The sequence below is a fragment of the Chinchilla lanigera genome, unplaced genomic scaffold (genome assembly GCF_000276665.1).
Source record: "Chinchilla lanigera isolate Chin_1 unplaced genomic scaffold, ChiLan1.0 scaffold00005, whole genome shotgun sequence".
In the NCBI taxonomy this organism is placed as follows: Eukaryota; Metazoa; Chordata; class Mammalia; order Rodentia; family Chinchillidae; genus Chinchilla; species Chinchilla lanigera.
In genome coordinates, this window is record NW_004955406.1 from 14050894 (window position 1) to 14069537 (window position 18644).

General features: G+C 37.5%; 1 protein-coding gene across 2 annotated transcripts in view; it reads right to left on the minus strand.

Moving 5' to 3' along the window:
* Window positions 1-2228: 2228 nt before the first annotated feature.
* Rc3h1 (ring finger and CCCH-type domains 1) overlaps window positions 2229-18644 on the minus strand; it is a 69902-nt gene continuing 53486 nt past the window's right edge. Inside the window, exons 10-20 of one of the 2 annotated variants that reach the window (XM_005374883.2) lie at window positions 17958-18239; window positions 17410-17624; window positions 14829-15202; window positions 13917-14084; window positions 10671-10823; window positions 7588-7801; window positions 7072-7162; window positions 6821-6953; window positions 4528-4671; window positions 3700-3815; window positions 2229-2637 (exon numbers count right to left, since the gene is read on the minus strand). In XM_005374883.2, coding sequence (XP_005374940.1) covers window positions 2487-2637; window positions 3700-3815; window positions 4528-4671; window positions 6821-6953; window positions 7072-7162; window positions 7588-7801; window positions 10671-10823; window positions 13917-14084; window positions 14829-15202; window positions 17410-17624; window positions 17958-18239 — 2041 coding nt within the window. In that variant the 3' untranslated portion in view covers window positions 2229-2486. Of the gene's footprint in view, window positions 2638-3699; window positions 3816-4527; window positions 4699-6820; window positions 6954-7071; window positions 7163-7587; window positions 7802-10670; window positions 10824-13916; window positions 14085-14828; window positions 15203-17409; window positions 17625-17957; window positions 18240-18644 lie in introns of both variants that reach the window. The other variant, XM_005374881.2, reaches the window with a different exon arrangement.

Genomic DNA, 18644 nt, shown 5'->3' on the forward strand with positions numbered 1-18644 from the left:
ATTTGAGTTATTAGGAGTCTCAATCAATACATACTCAAAATGAAACTTCATTTTTTTCTGATTCTCAACCAACCCAAAACCCACAAATTCTTTCCCAATGCCAAAATCAATCACTCTAACTTCCAAAGTAAACGAACTGCTTATAAAACCTAGAAATTATCTGACACATCCAAAGAAGAAATAAGATCTGCCCCAATCTGCCTATTAAAGGTAAGAGGATAATAATGTTGTCTTTTATAGTTACAGAAAGAAATGAAAACTCTTAAGACACTGTCACACACAACGAAAGTTTTTTTCCTTCTCCCAATGAAGTACTTAAAGTATAAATTAAGAGGGTTTAAGTAAAAAAAAGGCCAAAAAAGTGAATGTATAGATGTGAGAAAGAAAGGAAAATGTATGTTTCAACTGAAAATAAAGTAAGACAAAACAAAAAAAACCGCCTCACCTTCATTCAGTGCTTCTACCTCCCAATCGGTCATTTTATCGCTACAGCTGCGCTCATGCGAAGAAATCCGTAAAACATACCCAATATATATACAGATATAGCTATGTATATATGTATATATAATATATATATAAATTTTTATTTAAATAAAAAAGAAAGCTCGAATCCCAAGCCAATATGTGTATATCAAATCCTTGACCAGCCAGGTCTGTAGGGCATAATCAAATTCAATGTGAAATAGTATATAAACACGGTGCCTTGACTGGGCAAATTAAATAATTGCTACTCAAAAGAGTGTTCTGTTTGGACTCTCCTACTGGTAGGCAATGGCAGGACTGTATTACCCTTCCCACCCACCCCCTATTTGTTTCAGTTAATATGATGGACACAGAGCTTAGACTGAGGTTGTTACGACCTCAGCAGGAGTTAAGGGTTAGGAATATAAGAAACAAGAAAAATATAAACTTTTGCTTTACCCAACCAAAGCAATGCAGTAACTTATTACATAACCAGTGCTTTCTGATTTAATAGTATAATCCAGAAAGGGAACTGAAAATATAAGGCAAATACAGGGATGGAGAGAGAGAGTGACTATAAAAAACGATCCCCAGTAAATATTTTCTAGGGGCTAAGTATAGACTCGTGGCATCAGAATATGTGCAGCATAACTAAGTAATAAAAAAAAAAATCTTCCTCTTTTCAACATTCTCATGAAGAAATTTTTTCTTTTTTAGATACTAGGGGCTGAACCTAGGACTTCTGTACTGAGCTACATCTTTCAGTCCTTTTCATTTTTATTTTGAAAAATAAAATAGTAAGTCATTCAGGCTGGGCTCCAACACACAGTCCTTCTGCTTCAGCCGCCCTCAGTGCTGAGATCACAAGTGGGTACAACCACACCCAGCTATGAAGCGCGTTTTTTAATAGTAGAAAGCCAACTCTATGACTGTAAGTTATTTACTACCTACTTATGCCAGTAATTCTGATAAACTATCAAGATTCAGCTGATATTTGCCAAGTCTCTTTGAAAGCCTGGGGCTCCAGTACACAGGAATTTTATTTTGTGCTTTTTGGTTTTGAAAGTAAAGACAAAAACATCCACTGAAATAATATATTCCTTTCTATTCATTTTAAGTTCAAATCAAATTTGTACTCAAATCAAATCAAAATTGGTTTTTAAAACACGGTTGACTGTCCTATGAGTTCAGCAAGTTAGAAAGCACAACTCCAAATTCCAATTATAACCATGAGTTCAATAGGCAATACACCAGCTGTAGATTTTCAAAGCTAGCAAGTTCCAGTTCATTCCTAAAGTAACCTTCCCATAAATCTAATCAAACAATGTATCAACTTTTTGATTACATTAAGAAAATGCAGAAGATCTTTAACATGCAAATGAGGAACTCAAAGTTTCAATGTTTTAAGGAAAACATAATCTACTCAAACTAGTGGTCCAGAAAGGAAAGAATTCCACAGAACAGCTCTGAGAAAATTTAGTTTGCTGCACATTTTCTAATAACTTGGTCTATCACTGTCTCTAAGCACCACAGAAGTCTCAGAAATGCCAGTGCATTTTTTGTCTGGTTTAGTTTATGTGGTGGCGAGAGTTGGGAAGGACTGGAGGTAAGGAATTATACACTGGGTATGTAATAATACCAAAGTACAAGAGAAACCTACTTCATTAAGATCATACAATTAATCAAACAGAGTGTATATATAATATCTTCTTCTTTTTTTTAAAGCCCTGGATCCAAGGCGTCCAAAGTTATTAAAATAAAGTTCATTCACAGAACAAAAACAAATTTAATCTGAATTGCTTGCAGATACTGCTAATTTTCTTTTTCTTTAAATTAAAAAATGCATTAATGTGAACTATGTGCAGGGTTTGTTTTTAGTAGTGGTGTTGGTGCACATTGCCTTCCGTGCTTATCCTGGATTTCGCTGACTGCTCTTAGAGAAAAAGTTTAGAAGTTATCTGTTCTTTCACTCGTGCCCCATAAATTGATTAGGAGCAGAAGATCAAAGCAGAACTCCTCATATTTTAGGGAGCAGAGCTGGGAGTGACTCCTGATCTCTGGGAGTCACTGTTCTCCCCTCCTCCCTCGGATTCCTCTGACAAGGTCAGAGAGCTGGTCTTGTTTGACAGGAGGCTGATCTCCTCTTGTGTCAAGGCTGATCCATTCGGTACATCACTGTTAACATTAAAAAAAAAACAAAAACAGAGTTGGAATTTTGGCTAAATGTCCCCACACTTTAAAAAACGGGAAAGATACTGATAATGACTATTCTCTGGGTGTTGGAATTACATGGGGTTTTAAAATTTGTCTACTTCGAAAATTTTCAATTTCTTCCAACTTATTTTTTTTTATAAAATATTTAAAATAAAAGGGGTACTGAGGACATAGCTCAGTGGTACAGCAAGTGTGTATGAGGGCCTTGGGCTCAACCTCAGCATGAAAAAATAAAGTTAGTGGTGGGGTTGTCCTCTGATTTTCTTTTTTTTAAATTTTAATACTGTTTTTACATTAAGCATATATTACTTCGTAATTTTTTGTTTTTTGTTTTTTTTGAGGCAGGGTTCTCACTATGTACTTTAGGATGGCTTTGAACTCACGATGTAGCCCAACCTAGCCTCCAACTTGTGGCAATCCTCCTGCCTCAGCCTCCTGAGTACTGGGATTACAGGTGTGTGCTACCACACCTGGCTATTTTTATAATTTAAAAACATAAGGCTGTACTTAAAATAAATTTAAAAGCAAAAAGAAAATACAGTAAGAAAATTTTGTTAGGAATTAACACATAATTCAAACCTAGGACTATTCTGAGATAATGTTTTGTTTTGTTTTTGGAGCAAGGTGTGCACACTCAGATCAAACTCAGAGCCTCACACACACCAGCCCTTAATTTTTACTTTGAGAAAGGGTCTTGCAAAGTTGGTATGGCTTCTCAGGCTGGCCTTTGAACTTGCATTTCTCTTGCCTCAGCCTCCCAGACAGCTTGGGATTACAGGCATGAACCATCACACCAGCAAGATATATTTTTTGTTTTTTAGTCTATTAGTACACGTGTATAGTACATCATGCTTACATTCCTTGTGTGGAATTGGTACCTGTACATAACACATTCAATTTCTCTGTTTCATCCCTTATCCCTTCCCTCCCCATCTCCATCTCTTCATCTCCTCCCTCACTAGGAACAATCTCTCTCCTTACTGCCTATTTTATTTTGTTCTTTATTTACCTGAATGTCATTACCTGAATGTCAATGTAAGGTCCTCAGCTGGAACCTTGTTTTGTGGTTCTGGTTGTCCATTTTCTGGTTGCTTACTTGCATTCAATTTGTTTTTCATGTCCAGAGAACACTGGTTCTCCTTTGAAAAGACAAGGAAATAAAGTCAGTTATCTTTTATTTAATAGAGCTAATGGTATTACCAAATAATTAAATCACACAAACATCTTGATCCAGAAATCACAATCAATTTTATAATAAAACTAAAGAAACAGGCAGACTAGAAGAGAGACTTACACAAAAATACAACAGAGTATAACCCACCTGTTCACTACCTAAACTGGACAATACGGGGAGAATGCCTCAAACTATTACAGAAAAAAAATGTGCAGGGTATGAAATTCATATAAATACATCATCAATCATTTAAAGGCTATTAAAGCAAGAATGTTATTTGGTAAATATATTTTTATATATGGTAATATTGCAAAAATAGTAAGCATTATCCTACCTGCTTTCTTAATCAGGAGAAAGAGAAATTGAAAAATTTTCAATTAACCACCTTGTTTTCCTTAAAAGCTAATGAAGAATTCTATGAGAGAAACACATTCAAACCAAATGCAAATGAAAGGAACAGGGAGGGAGCTCATTTTTATGAGGATTTTTCTTGGACAGAGGGTCATGTTATATAGCGCAGGTTGGCCTTGAACCCACCATGCCTGGTGAGAACTATTTTAAATTTTAATCACTCATCAGAGAGCCTAGAATGAGCTCCAGATGATTCTACAATTCTAGAGCAGCGACATAACCCTAGATTTCATTTCACCTTTCCTTTTTCGCACCATAACACTTACCATACTTAGTTCCCGGGTTCTCTTCCCGATTTCCCTTTCTACTTGGTGCAGTTCCAAGCTCAGCTGCTCACTGGAGATCATTGCAGGCCATTTTGGAGGTGGTGGAGGCGGCTGCGGTGGGCCTGCCAGGGTGTTTGGCTCCCTCTGCAACACCAGCCTGTTACTAACAGCCTAGTACATAAAGCCAAGCACATACACAACTCAACACATCACATCATGCAGAAAACCAGGCCCACTGCAGACTACAGCTACTTATGCTTATCACCCAAGTAGTCACAATAAAAATAATGCAACTATAACACACAATCTCTGGGGATCATTTGAATAAAAAACAACAAAATATAGAGGATTTAAATTTGATGACTAGCTATTTCATCTTAGACATACAATGCCAGGTGTGGTGGCACACACCTGTAATCTCAGCACTTGGCAAGCTGAGGCAGAAGGATTGCTGTAAATTCAAATCCATCCTGGCCTACATAGTGAGTTCAAGGCCAGCCTGAACGACACAGTGAGACCCTCTCTCAAAATAAAAAACCAAACAAAAAACATCTTAGATATATATTGCTATTGTTATTTTCTTATGTGAAAGAGAAGTCAATTATACATAGGCATCTTTCTCCTGTTTTGGTTAATTTTCTCTGAAGTAAATCCTGCAACTTATTTTAATAAAATTTCAATAATGGCAAGGATTTTTAATATAGAATTTGTAGTGAACTTCCAAATAATACTGATATTCTTTTGTTTGTAATGCCAATACTCTATTGAAGAGAGAAAATGAATTTCAAAACTTCAACTAAGATAAAGCCAGATAAAGCACATGTCTGTAGCCCCAGCACTCAGGAGCCTGAGGCAGGATGATTTGCTGCCAGTTTCAGGCCAGCCCAGGGTACACAGTGAATTCAAGGCCAGTCTGAGTACGCCGCAAGACCCTGTCTCAACAAAACCAAACCAAACCAAAATTACCCTACTTCAACTAAGATAAAAAGCCTTAATTTGAGGGAAAGGAGTAATGCACCTTATGGGAATGAAGATCTAAATATTTTAAAAGTTAATGAACTGAAGACCAACATAAGCAAACATAACACTGTTTTATGGTTTTGTTTTTTTTTTTTTTTTTTTTCTCTGGAACCGGGAACCGAACTTACGACCTTGCGCTTGCCAGGAAGGCGCTTTTGCCGTTGAGCTAAATCCCCAGCCCCCCATAACACTGTTTTATTTATTTATTTTCCTTATGAAACAGGGTCTTGCTCTGTAGTACACGCTGGCCTTGAACTAAGTAGCCCAGGCTGGGCTTGAACTCACGGCAATCCTCTTGCCTCAGCTTTCCTTGTGCACCACCACACCTGGCTCAGCATTCTGTTATGATTAAAAAAAAAAAAAACAACAAAAACTATACTGGGGAGGCTGAGGCAGGAGGACTGTTGCAAGTTTGGGACCAGCCTGGGCTACAAAGTGAGCTCAAGGCAAGCCTGAACTGTATAGTGAGACCCTAGCTCAAAAGACAGAAACAAAACAAAACAAAAACCACTTGTACCATTCAATCAAAAAGGAGTACAATACCACCTACTTAACATACTAGTCAGAATACAGTAAGGGTCAAATAAGATCTGTGACAGTAACTTACAAACTGTCAAGAACTATTAAATGAAAGGTATAACTATTCATATTATAAAAGGGCTTTTATTTTTAAAGTTCATGATCACTCCTTTTTTATGTTGAATTTTACTAAGCCACTAAACTCCCTAGAACTCCTTGAACTTGCAATCCTCTTGCCTGAGCTTTCCAGAGTACTAGGATTACAGGTGTATGCCACTATGTGTGGCTAAGCCAAAGTTCTAAATGTCAACAAGGAAACAAGAAAAGGGAAAAAGAAAAACAAAAGCCAATCTCGCAAAAGCTGAAAGAATCAACTGATAAAGATTGTTTACTTTAATCTTAAATATGCTATCAGGAAATATAAAATAAACTTCTAATGGGAATCTGTTTTCTATCCTTAGGTAGTAGTAATTCTGTTTTCCATTATCCCAGAACTAAACCTAGCACTGAATTATTTGAAGAATGGACATGGATATTTATATGAACTCTTTTTTTAATATTAACTATTTAATTTTTTCTTTTTCTTTTTTTGGAGACAGGGTCTCATTATGTAGTTGAGGCTGGCCTTGAATTTGCAGTGATCCTCCTCTGGGCTCAGCTTCCTGAGCTCTAGGAGTACCTCAGAAGTTCCTTTGTTTAAAATCTCCAAGAACCCTTAAAAAACTGGAATGAAGTAGCATCCACTGGCCAGTACCTCCAATCCACGCAGCTGGGTCTGCTGGCTAATCTGATGGTTCAGCTGTTGTAATTCTAGTCGTAGCTGTTCTCTCTCAGCAGATGGAAGGGGCTTTCCATGACTGGCCACTTCTGCCATGGATATTCTCTCCCTTTCATAAGAAAGACAGCACAAAATGAATTTTTGTGGAAATATTACTGATTAGAAAAACAAGGTAAGAGAAGTTGAGTAATTTTAAAGGATCTGTACAAGTAAAAAATGACTCATACCTCTCACTTAAGTGTCCCTGAGAAGGTATGCTTTGATGCGCTGAATATGGAGAGCCTCCCCAGCCACCATGGGTTCCATACGGACTATAATCTGTAAAGGAATGAGTTACTGTGGTGTGACGCAATTCACGTTTTGAGTCTTCTCCTCAGGTACTCATCATCTGAAGGCACAGGCATATTGTGTACAGCTTTCCAGAAAAATACCTACTGAAATAGTAGTGCTGATATTTGCTTCCTGCTGAATGTTCAGCTTTTATATTTCCTGCTTTTTTAATAATAACTAAAAATTAATGAAGCTATTTAAAGAAAAAAGCATAGGGAATCTTAATATACAGACATTTAATTTTCATCTACCCACTTAAATTCCTTGGGTTACAATTACCTTTCTTACAGGGATAATTCTATAGGGAAAATGACTGCCCTGAAGATTACTGTCGCACGGATAGAAAATAGGGAGGGGTGATTCCAGGATTCCAGAATATGAACCTTCCAGATCAGATTTCCTCTGAGTCTTACCTGAAATGTTAACAGACTTTGTGGGAGCTCCCGGAGGGGCCATAGCCTGCACTGGGCCAGCACCCTGATATATTGTTTTGGAAGTTCGAGAGATGGCACCAAACCGAGACACTGTTGGTCGGTCTCCAAATGGGATAAGGTCATCATCACTGGTTTCTACAGCTCTTCTTTGAAGATCCAATCTCTGGTCTCGCATTCCTTTAGTGTCCACATTCTGATAAAAAAGCAAAATAAGAAGTCTATCCAGTCGGGTGCGGTGGCGCACGGCTGTAATCCCAGCACTCAGGAGCCTGAGGCAGAAGGATTGTTTCGAGTTCGAGGCCAGCCTAGGCTACAAAGTGAGCTCGAGGCCAGCCTGACCTGGATAGTGAGACTGTCTCAAAAAAGACAAAAAAAAAAAGTCTACCCTATACTCAAATCTAGAACATAATTTTCTCTAGCTCTGTAATAGTTGATAGTATCATGTTCTTACTAGCAAGACTAAAATTATTAGTTACCTTTGTCATATAAAACATTGTTTTTTAAACCTTTGATACTCATAGCAAGAAATATATTTTATGACTCTCTCTCTCTATATATATATATACATATGTATTTCCCTTTGTATATTTTGTACACACACTCTCACATAGATCCCTAGGTAATGTGGGAGGATTCTTTTACTTATTTAGGAGCTCTTCAAGCATTCAAAAGCTTTCATTCCATACTGACTTAAGGGAGTTAGCTTTACTCTGCTAATACTTACGTTATTTTAATGTAATAACTGAAAGCAAAGTATAAAGCCAAAGTTCTTCCCTCACCCCATGTTCTATGTCATTCTAGTGAAAGGCTTTTGTTGTTGTTTTGTTTTTTGGGGATGGGGTCTTGCTGTATAGTTCAGGCTGCCCCTGAACTAACTAATATATAACCCACACTTGCCTCAAATTTGCAGCAATCTTCCTGCCTCAGCCTCCCAAGTGCTGGGATTATAGATGTACGCCACCACGCCTGGCTTAATGAAAGGTTTATTTGGCTTAAAAGCAGTATTTCCTCAGTGGCATCAAAGAAAAATCAAACTAAAGGGTCTTTTTTTTTTTTTTGGCAGTACTGGGGATTAAACCCAGGACCTCACATACTCTAGGCAAGTATGCTGCCACTGAGCTATATCCCCAACCTGCGAAAGGCTTGTTATGCTTTTCTTGCCTGCCTGTTATTTTGGAGGGCTGTCATCTACTTACACTTATACTACAGCAATCACTTCATTCATTTATAGTGGCACTAGCATTCAAATCTTTTCTACTACCAAGAAATAGTCTTCTCAACATGATATTTATTTATTTATTTATTAAAACCTACATAATAACCTAGGGAACATTTTCAGAATTAAAAAGGGCAAGTAAGCTAAGAATAATATCAAGGCACCCATTTCAACCCAGCAATGCCACTTTTCAGCATAACTTTTTCTTAGTTTTTTTAGACAGTCTCACTATGTAGTTCAGGCTGGCCTCAAACTCATGGAGAACCTCCTGCCTTAGCCTCCCACGTGCTGGGATTACAGACCTGTGCCACCACATCTGGTGAGTGTAACTTTTATTACAGCATAAGAAAGTTCATTATAGCACTGTACGTAATAGTGAAAAGTCAAAAAGAGCTTAAGTGTGCACCCAGACAAAATGAAGAATTTATTTCTATGTTACATAGTTCACTGAAAGTTGCACAATATCTGATAAAAGCAGTTAAAATGAATGAACTTGAGCTAAAGATATAAATATGGACACATCTCAAAAAGTGCTAAAAATCCAAGCTGAAGTATATAACTTATAAGAGATCTATAAATATAGAAAGCAATAGTCTTTAAAAACAACATAAACTGGGCAGAGTGGCAAACCTAGCTACTAGCTAGGCTGAGGCAGCAGGATCACTGGAGCCCAGGCTAGGCAACAGAATCAGACCCCACCTCAAAAAAAAAAAAACCAAAAAAAAACCATGAAAATGATCAACATTAAATTCCGGACAGAGGTTACGATGGGCAGGGGAAGTGAGAGGAAGCACAATGAGATTAGGAAAATGTATACAGTAGGATTTAGTTCTAGAAAGTTTCAATTCTTTGAAAAATAAAAAGAAGTATTTTTTAAGCTTGGCTTGTTAGATTCACTGGTGTTCTTATTTTTCATTATAAAAAACAAAAACAATCCAGGTGTACTTCAATGTCATTGCGCACTTGAAGCTAAGCAGCTACAATTCTGACTCAGGTAACACTCACTAGGCTTACGCTTGGTCAAACTTCAGAGTTGTGAAAAAGTTCTAATTTACTTGTTGAAGAAATTTAAGATCCTGATTAATTACCTAAATAGTTAAACAATTAAACACAGGCCTAAATAATCAAACATGGGCTCTAACAACTGTTGGGAAATAGCTACCTTCACAGTAATTTTTTTTTCTTTTTTTGTCTTTTTGAAACAGGGTCTCGCAATGTAGTTCAGACTGGCCTTGAACTCACTTTGTAGTCCAGGCTGGCCTCGAACTCGCAGTAATCCTCCTGCCTCAGCCTCCCACCTTCATAGTAATCTAATAAATGTTGTTTTTCATCTAGATAACATTTTTTTGGAGACAGGGTTTTGCTATGCAGTTGAGGCTGGTTTTGAACTCACTATGTAGCCCACTATGTAGCCCAGGCTGGTCTGGAACTCGAGGCAATCCTTCTGCCTCGGCCTCCCAGGTGCTGGGATTATAGTTATATGCCACCACTCTCAGCTAAAAAGATTTTTGTTTATACCTGGACAAAATAAAAAAGCCCATATAGCTGTAATACAATTGCAGATTATGGTTTGAAACTCTTAAAGATCAATTATTTGTGCCTAAACTATAATAGCTAAAAAATTTAGTTGGTTTAGGGCTGGACAGGGTGACGCACACCTGTAATCCCAGCACTCGGGAGGCTGAGGAAGGAGGATTAATGCCTGGGCTACAAAGTGAGGTAGCTCAAGGCTAGCCTGAACTGCATAGCAAGACCCTATCTCAAAAAGACCAAAAAAAAAAAAAAAAAAAAAAACTTGGGTTTGTCTTGATTTGTATTAATTTTGGCTTAAGCCATTAACACGTACCATCATTTCCGCACTCCCTGCTGCCACAACATCTTTGGGTTTTGCATCTTTGGTTCCAATGTAGGAGCCGATGGTGTCACATGACCAAGGAGAATACTGGCTATAATCATTTGTTTTGTATTTCCCAGCTATCTTCAATTCGTCATCCAAAAACTACAAAAAAGAAAGGAAAAAAACAAACAAACCCAGAAAGACAAAAAATGAGGGTCTATGAGTTACATGATAGAGACAACAAGGAATTTCTTAAAACAATAAGCTACAGCAATAAAATGATAGTTATTTGACTTTTAAGTGTCAGGATAGATTTTTGTGGACTGAAAAAATACAAGTGAAGAATGATGTCTTTGGCTTCTTATTTTGATACTAGCAGGTCAGAAAGATGCACCTCATATTTTTCCAGTAATCAAGGTAGGAGTTTCCCCCCTGTACTGGGGATTGAGACTGGGGACTTACACATGCTAGACAAGCACTCTACCACTGAGCTCCATCCCCAGCCTTCAAGCTAGGATTTCAGAGGTGATCTGCTCAGTTTTGCTAGATCTGCCTCAGTGGTTCTTTCAGTAACGTCTCGGTACACGAGACCATTATATACATTTTGCACGTTCTATTCAGTGGATGATGATTTAGCACCACTTTACTGAAATCTCTTTAACAGCAGTAATTCATATTTTGAATAAATTATGGCCTATACAATGGTTCACCAAGGTAAAAAAAGAAAGATGCTTAATTTCTGTCTTTGTTCTGTAATTACCTATACATACTGTAGTATTACAGATTTTCAAAGTGCTTTTATGTACAATGTTTCATAAGCTCAGTCCATGATAGAAACAGAAATGATTTCACCAAATCTTTACCAAGAAGGGGCAGCACCTATAAGCAATATGTAATTTAGGTTTTATACGTCCCCCTACAGTTACAAGGCCCATTTCCTGTGTAATTTTTGGCCTTCTGCACTGATAGAGGGCACACTGCTTCAATAACACTTACTTCAATGACACCTTTAAATTTCTTCTTTACAACCTCCCTTGTCCTACCACTATTTTTTTCAACCCCCTCGCTTTGTTTTGGTCTTTCTGAGACAGACTCTCACTATGCAGTTCAGGCTGGCCTTGAGCTCACTTTGTAGCCCAGGCTGGTTTTGAACTTGCATAATTCTCCTGCCTCAGCCTCCTGAGTGCTAGGATTACAGGTGTGTGCCACCACACCAGACTAAAAAGTTGGCATTTTAAGAGACAAAATTGATAACATTCCAGCAAGACTGACCAAGACAAAATATTATCAATATGAGACGTGGAAAAATAGATACCATTACAGACAATATCATATGACAATAACGAAACACTCATTCATAATACCTATTAGCACTCTTTGTAAAAATACAAAGAAGAAAACATCCAAAATAATTGTTTTTTGTTTTTTGGGTTTTTTTGCGGTACCGGGGATCGAACTTGGGCCTTGCGCTTGCCAGGCAGGCGCTTATGCCACTGAGCTATATCCCGAGCCCCTCTAAAATAACTGTTTATTGCTCTGTGGTACAGCAGTCAGTTTCATTTTTCTTTTTAAAGCAACTCTATTTCAGGGTTGCTTTTTCCCCTGACTTTTACTACCTGTATTTGCCTGTTTTTTCTTTACCACCCTATCAGTTTTCTCCTGAGTTACATTTTAGTGTGTCTCACTTGCACTGGTGTACAAAAACTTAAAAAAAAAGACATAACGACTGAAAAGGAAACATAATGTGTGATTACCCACAGAAGACATGATTGTGTACTAAGAAAACCCAAAAGAATCCACTAGAATAGAAGGAGCAATACAAAAATTCAGTTAATTTCTCTACTGTTAGTACCAGAAAATGAAATTTCAAAACGGTTCAATTTAACGGGCTTGGATGTGACTCAGAGACAGAGCCTTTGTTCCATAGAAGTGATGCCTAGGGTTTGGTCTTCAATACCAAAACAAACAAGGATTTCTTTAAAAGTAGTTTCAAAATACATCAGTTATGCATATAAATGGAAGAGAATATCGTGTTCACAAAGACTTGAAAGTAGAAAAGGTATCACTTATACTGATCCAAAGCAACACTGTACAACAGAAATATAATATGACCTATACATATAATCTGAAAAATTTCTAGTAGCCACATTAAAAATAAATAGAAGGCCAGGCATGGTGGAACATGCCTATAATCCCAGCACTCATGAGGCTTAGGTAGGAAAATTGCTTGAAGTTAGTGGTCAGCCGGGTTACACAATGAGTTCATGGCATAGTGAAACCCTGTCTCAAAAAGACAAAAAGACAAAAAGAAAAGAGAAGAAATGAAAAGAAAAAAGGAAAGAAAAGAAAAAAAAAAGTAAATTTTACTTTTATTTTATTTTTTTGAGATAGGGTCTCACCATGTAGCCCAGGCCAGCCCTTTAATTCATGGGTTCTCTTGCCTCCACCTTGTAAATGCTAGGACTACAGGCATGTACTACCATGCCCAGCTAAATTTAATTTTAATAATACATTTTATTTCCTAAAATATAGCCAAGCTACTAAAATATTTTTGAGTTATTTTATTTTTAATCAAATTTTCGAATCTCCAGTCCCAGTGTATACTTTTCACACATCTAAACTTGGGCAAGGTGCTTTGTGGAAAGCAACATGCTGACTCTTGAAGAGCAGCACTGGGAAACACATACCACCACATATGCAGGACTGACAAGAAATAACACTGACAGAATAGGGTACTGCTGTAAGAACACAAACAGATGGACACAACAGAATAAAGCCTAGCAGGCAGAGGATATTCATAAATGGTGCAGTCCCGTGAGACATCCTTACAAGAGAAAAATAAATGGATACTGGACTAGGGATGCAGCTCAGTGGAAAAGTATTTGCCTAGTATGTGCAAGGTCCAAGGTCCAGTCACCAGCACTAAAGAAAGAGAAAAAAGAAAACAAATACAAAAACCCAGAAGAAATGATTTCAAATCCCAATGTGGGGCCGGGGATATAGCTCAGTGGCACAAGCGTCTGCCTGACAAGCACAAGGTCCTGAGTTCAATTGCCGGTACAAAAAAAAAAAAAAAATCCCAATGCGTTCTATATAAAATTCAATTCTAAATGGATTATAGATCTAAATATAAAACAATCTTTTAGGAAAAAAAGAAAGAAATTTCTTCATAACGTTGGCAATAGATAGATGAATTCAACAGGACACACAGACACAAAACTAAGGGAAAACTGGTAGTTCTAAATATGTGCTTACTTCCTCTTGATGGAATGCAGGTGGTAATGTTGGTGAAGGTGCAAAGGGAGGTGGAGAGATAACCTTTCTTTCCTCTAGCTGGGCCATTATTTCCTTTCGTCTACGATGCAGTTCATCTAGACTAGGATGGGGCTGTGGAGGAGGAGGAAGCCGGCCATAAGGAGGCTCCTGAAAATACATCAGTTAAAATCAACAAAGAATTTCAAAACACATTAATTCAAGTAGTATATATTTTAAATTAGAACCAACTTGCAAATATGAAGACTTAAAAGAACAAAGAAAAACAAAACAAAACTAATCACAACTCTCAAGATCTCATAAAGAGCTAAATTTAGGTTTCTCAGCTGGGTGTGGTAGCGCATGCCTGTAATCCCAGCAATCTAGAAGCTCAGGCAGGAGGACTGCCATGAGTTCAAGGACAGCCTGTGATGTATAGTGAGTTCAGGGCCAGCCTGAACTAAAAAAGATAGGCCCTGTCTCAAAATAACAACAAAAAAATAAAATTTTAAAAAATTTTTAAAAAGTAAACATTTAGGTTTCTTTTTCTTAGCCAGAGACCTAGATCTAGAATTATTAATAAAATCATCTAAAGTTCACAAACTGGGGCTGGGGATTTAGCTCAGCGGCAAAGCGCATGCCTGGCAAGCGCAAGGTCGTGAGTTCGGTTCCTGGTACCGGAGAAAAACCAAAATAAAGTTCACAAACTTAAGAATGGTTAGTTAGAAGGGGTCCACTGAATAGTTTTTTTTTTTTTTAAAAAAAAACCTCAAATTATGAAAAGACTGAAAAAATAAAGCAGCTTTATTACTTAAAGAAAAAAAGAACTGATCACAGGGTTATTACCTTGAGAAAAAAAGAAAAAGGCATCACTGTAATCAATTAAGAGGTATAGTGAGAAAAAATATAGCATACTCTGGGGTACGAAGGTCTGATCTGAGTTGGATGAGGAGCCACTGGATAGTAACCTTCCACCTGTTGATATCTTTCTCTGGACTCCGGTACATATGATGGTACCGCTGCAGGCGGAATCTCAATGGGTATAGGACTTTCTCTGAAAATCTCTTCTCTTGCTGTGTAAGACTGAGCAGGGTATACTCGACGGCCATCGTAGTGAGGTGGGTACATAGCTGGGTACTGCTGAGGCTGTGTGCCATACTGAGAGTTTACAACACGATCTTGGAGGTAGGGTGAATAATGATCCAAGTATGGAGGACCAGCTTCAGGAGCAGATGGTGGAGGTCGAACAAAGCGGGACACACACTGAGGTGGTGGAGTATAGTACATCCCTGTATAATACAAAAAAGGAACCAAAAGCAGAATGAACTAGTCAATTTTTCTATAAAAGAATTTTTTTGTTTTAAAATATGGGAAACACTTAAGTATTAATAATCCATCTACTTATTTCTATAAAAGTTTTCCCTCTGCTATATAATTTAGTCAGGTCAGCTTTATGAGAAACAAGAAGCAAAAATTCCCCTCAGGGCTGGGGGTGCAGTTCAGTGCTTGCCTAGCCTGCATGAGCCGCTGGGTTTGATCCCAAGTACGTAAACATACTATTAATAAAGAAATTAAGGAATCTGACCAATGTATAATCTACTATAGAGTGCTCTAGTGTAGAGTGCTCTTCCTGTTTTCCCCTCTTTTCTGGTGTGCCTTAAGGAATGCAGACATGAGAAAACAAAAACTTTCATTTTGCAGATATCCCTTCTACTGGAGTTTTGTATTTTGGGATTTTTTTTTGGGTCTTGAGGACTCGTTATGTAGCCCAGGCTGGCCTCAAACTTCTGATGATCAGCTTGCCTCACCCTCCCAAGTTCTGTGATTACAGGCATCTACCGGAGTTTTGAACGTGAAACTAATTAGTAAGAGATATGATACATAAGATCCATTTTGTGCAGACCTAGCAGCTACTACTTGCCTCTAGATGTTTTTTTCTTGAGACAGGATCTCATTATGTAATTCAGGCTGGCTTGGAACTTGCTGCAATCCTTCTACCTTGGTCTCCCAAATGCTGGGATTACAGGCGTGTGCCACTACTACGCCTGCTTGGCTCTAGCTTCATTCCTGCAGACCTATGTGAAGCCTGCTTCTCTAGTACTTCCAATATTGTAGGTACCTAACTCCTGCACTAAGCCTTTCTTTTTTAAATTTTTTTTTTAAAAGAGAAAAGAACAGAAACAAATTAACAAACACAAAGACATAAAACCCTCCTTTTACTTAATAGTTAAAATGATTTTTGTTATCTACAATTGAACATTAACTGATACACAGTCTATTTAAAGTTACACATTGGCTACCTCAACAAAAGTACCTGGATTTTCCTGTAATGAACAAATCATCATGTATTAGTTAATGCTGTATCAATTAAAAACCATTCTTTTGAGTGTAGAGAAGATTAACATTTGTGATTCAAAATTAAAAGACAGGTTGGTTAAATAAAAGAATTCTTGATCTGTTGTACTCTTGATCTATTACCATTTTAAAAAATGAAAGCTTTAAGCTTGGTGCAATGGTGCACATCTATAATCCCAGCACTCTGGGAGGCTGAGACAGGACCACGAATTCTAGCCCAGTTTGGGAAACCTGAGTTCAATCCCTAGTACTAAAAAAGAGAAAATGCATTATACTTCTCCTGACAGATAGAACACTTCAGTGAAGTTAAATGTGAAAACTTAGTTGTCTCTTCTTTATACTCTTTATTTTGTACTATCATTAAATTTTAGAAATTTCTCAAATTTCTAAATGCCTTTTCCTTTTTTTAGTTTTTGAGACAGGGGCTCACTATGTAGTTCAGATTGGCCTTGAACTCACGATGTAGCCCAGGCTAGCCTTGAACTTACAGTGATCCTCCTGCCTCAGCCTCGGAGTGCTGGAATTATAGGCATGAGCCACCACAGCCAGCTTCTTTAGTATTGTTAATTCTACGCTATAAATTCTGTAACAGTAGATTTGCTTCATTTTCAGGATCCAGAAAAATACTGATGATTTAAAGAAAAATATACTATGTGCAATTATATCTAGTATAATGCTAATTTTTTCATTGTGTTGAAAACTTTTGTTCAGAATAATGTATTTTCCCTTACTCATCAGCAATTTTTCATTGTCTATTTGAGTGACATGTTACTTCTACAAATATATAAACATTTTTATTACAGATTTACATTTAGTATGTAAAAGCAGTTTATGTAGTTGATCATAAAAAAGAAAACCCTATTTTTTCAAAATATTAAAAACGCAGCTGAGTGGTGGTACACCCCTGTAATCAATCCCAGCACTCAGGAGGCTGAGGATCACCTTGAGTTTGAGAGCAGCCTGGGATACATAGTGCGTTCAAGCTACCTGAGCTACATAGTGAGACCTTGTCTCAAGAAAAATCAAACAAAGAAAAAAAATGCATTTAACAAGGCTACTATGTAAAACAATCACTCTTACTTGGAAATTTCTTATACTGGTAAATACCAGGAAAGCAAGTGACATAATGGAAGATCTTTACCCTGCTGATAAGGTGTTGGTTCAAATGGTGGTGCAGCTCCTCGAGGATCCTGATAATAAACATCAGCTTGCTGTGCTGGATATAATTGAGAACCTCGCGGTACCATCTGAAGTGGTTTGGTGACAGGCATGGGGGGCAGTTCTGCTGGCCCCCTTTGAGGTACAGGATGTGGAGTCACAGGTAAGGCAGAAATACTCTTAGGGACAGATTCTAGCCTAAGAGAGTAAGATTATACAAAGCCAAGTTTAAGGTCTCTAAAATACTTTTAGTGTACATAAATTGTTACAGGTAAAAAAGACTGGCACAGTTTGAGAAACTGGTTTATTCTAATAGTTATCTCTAAAGAATTTGTATATTTTGATCTTCTTTAACCTAAGGTAATTATTTCTTTAAAAACAACCACTGGTATAGGAAATAGAAGTTAAAAAACAACAAAATAAAGACAAAAAAATTTTTTCTTCCTTCCCAAACAAAACAATTATTCCCCCCCCTTCCTTCTACTTGTATGTGTAAGGAAGAACCCTTAAGACTTAGGAAAAATGACGTACAGGTCAGGAGGGGATCCAGGAGCACTACTGCTCAGATGATCTATCTTTCCTGGTTTCAGACTAGAATCATAGCTGGGGTCCGTCCCTCGTGGGATGAGCTGTGTTACTGTGTTCCCTGCTGACACAATTCCATTGGGCAGCGCAGAAGCTTTTCTGCTAGGCAGATCTACCACACCTTCATCTGGAAGGATCGCTGCTGAAGGCAGGCCCACCTCATTAAGCTGACCCAGAGAGGCACTCAGGGGTCTTCTGGGAACCAGACGCTTGTTCATTTTACGAAATCTACGCAGAAAGATAAGGCATGAATAAAAAAATAAATATGAAAGGAAAACCAAGAACTAAAATGTACTTAAAATTGTCTCCTGAAAACAATGGGTCTATGAACTTCAGAACTGCATGTATGTTTCTTATAAAATCTTGAGAAGCAAAGCACGCTGATTAAACATAAAATTTCTAGTACTAAATATGTATTAATATTCATACCATTACAAATCATGTTAATCAGTATTTTTATTATAGTATTTACTGAAATTGCTATCTCTGAAAATTATTGGAGGTAGGGTAGACAGTTTGAAATATTTACTTTAGCTTTTCTTCAAATGCATACTTTAGATACAGTGAGCTTATGTTAGAAATATACAGGGGATAAGAATGTGATTCAGTGACTGACTGCTTGCCTAGCATACC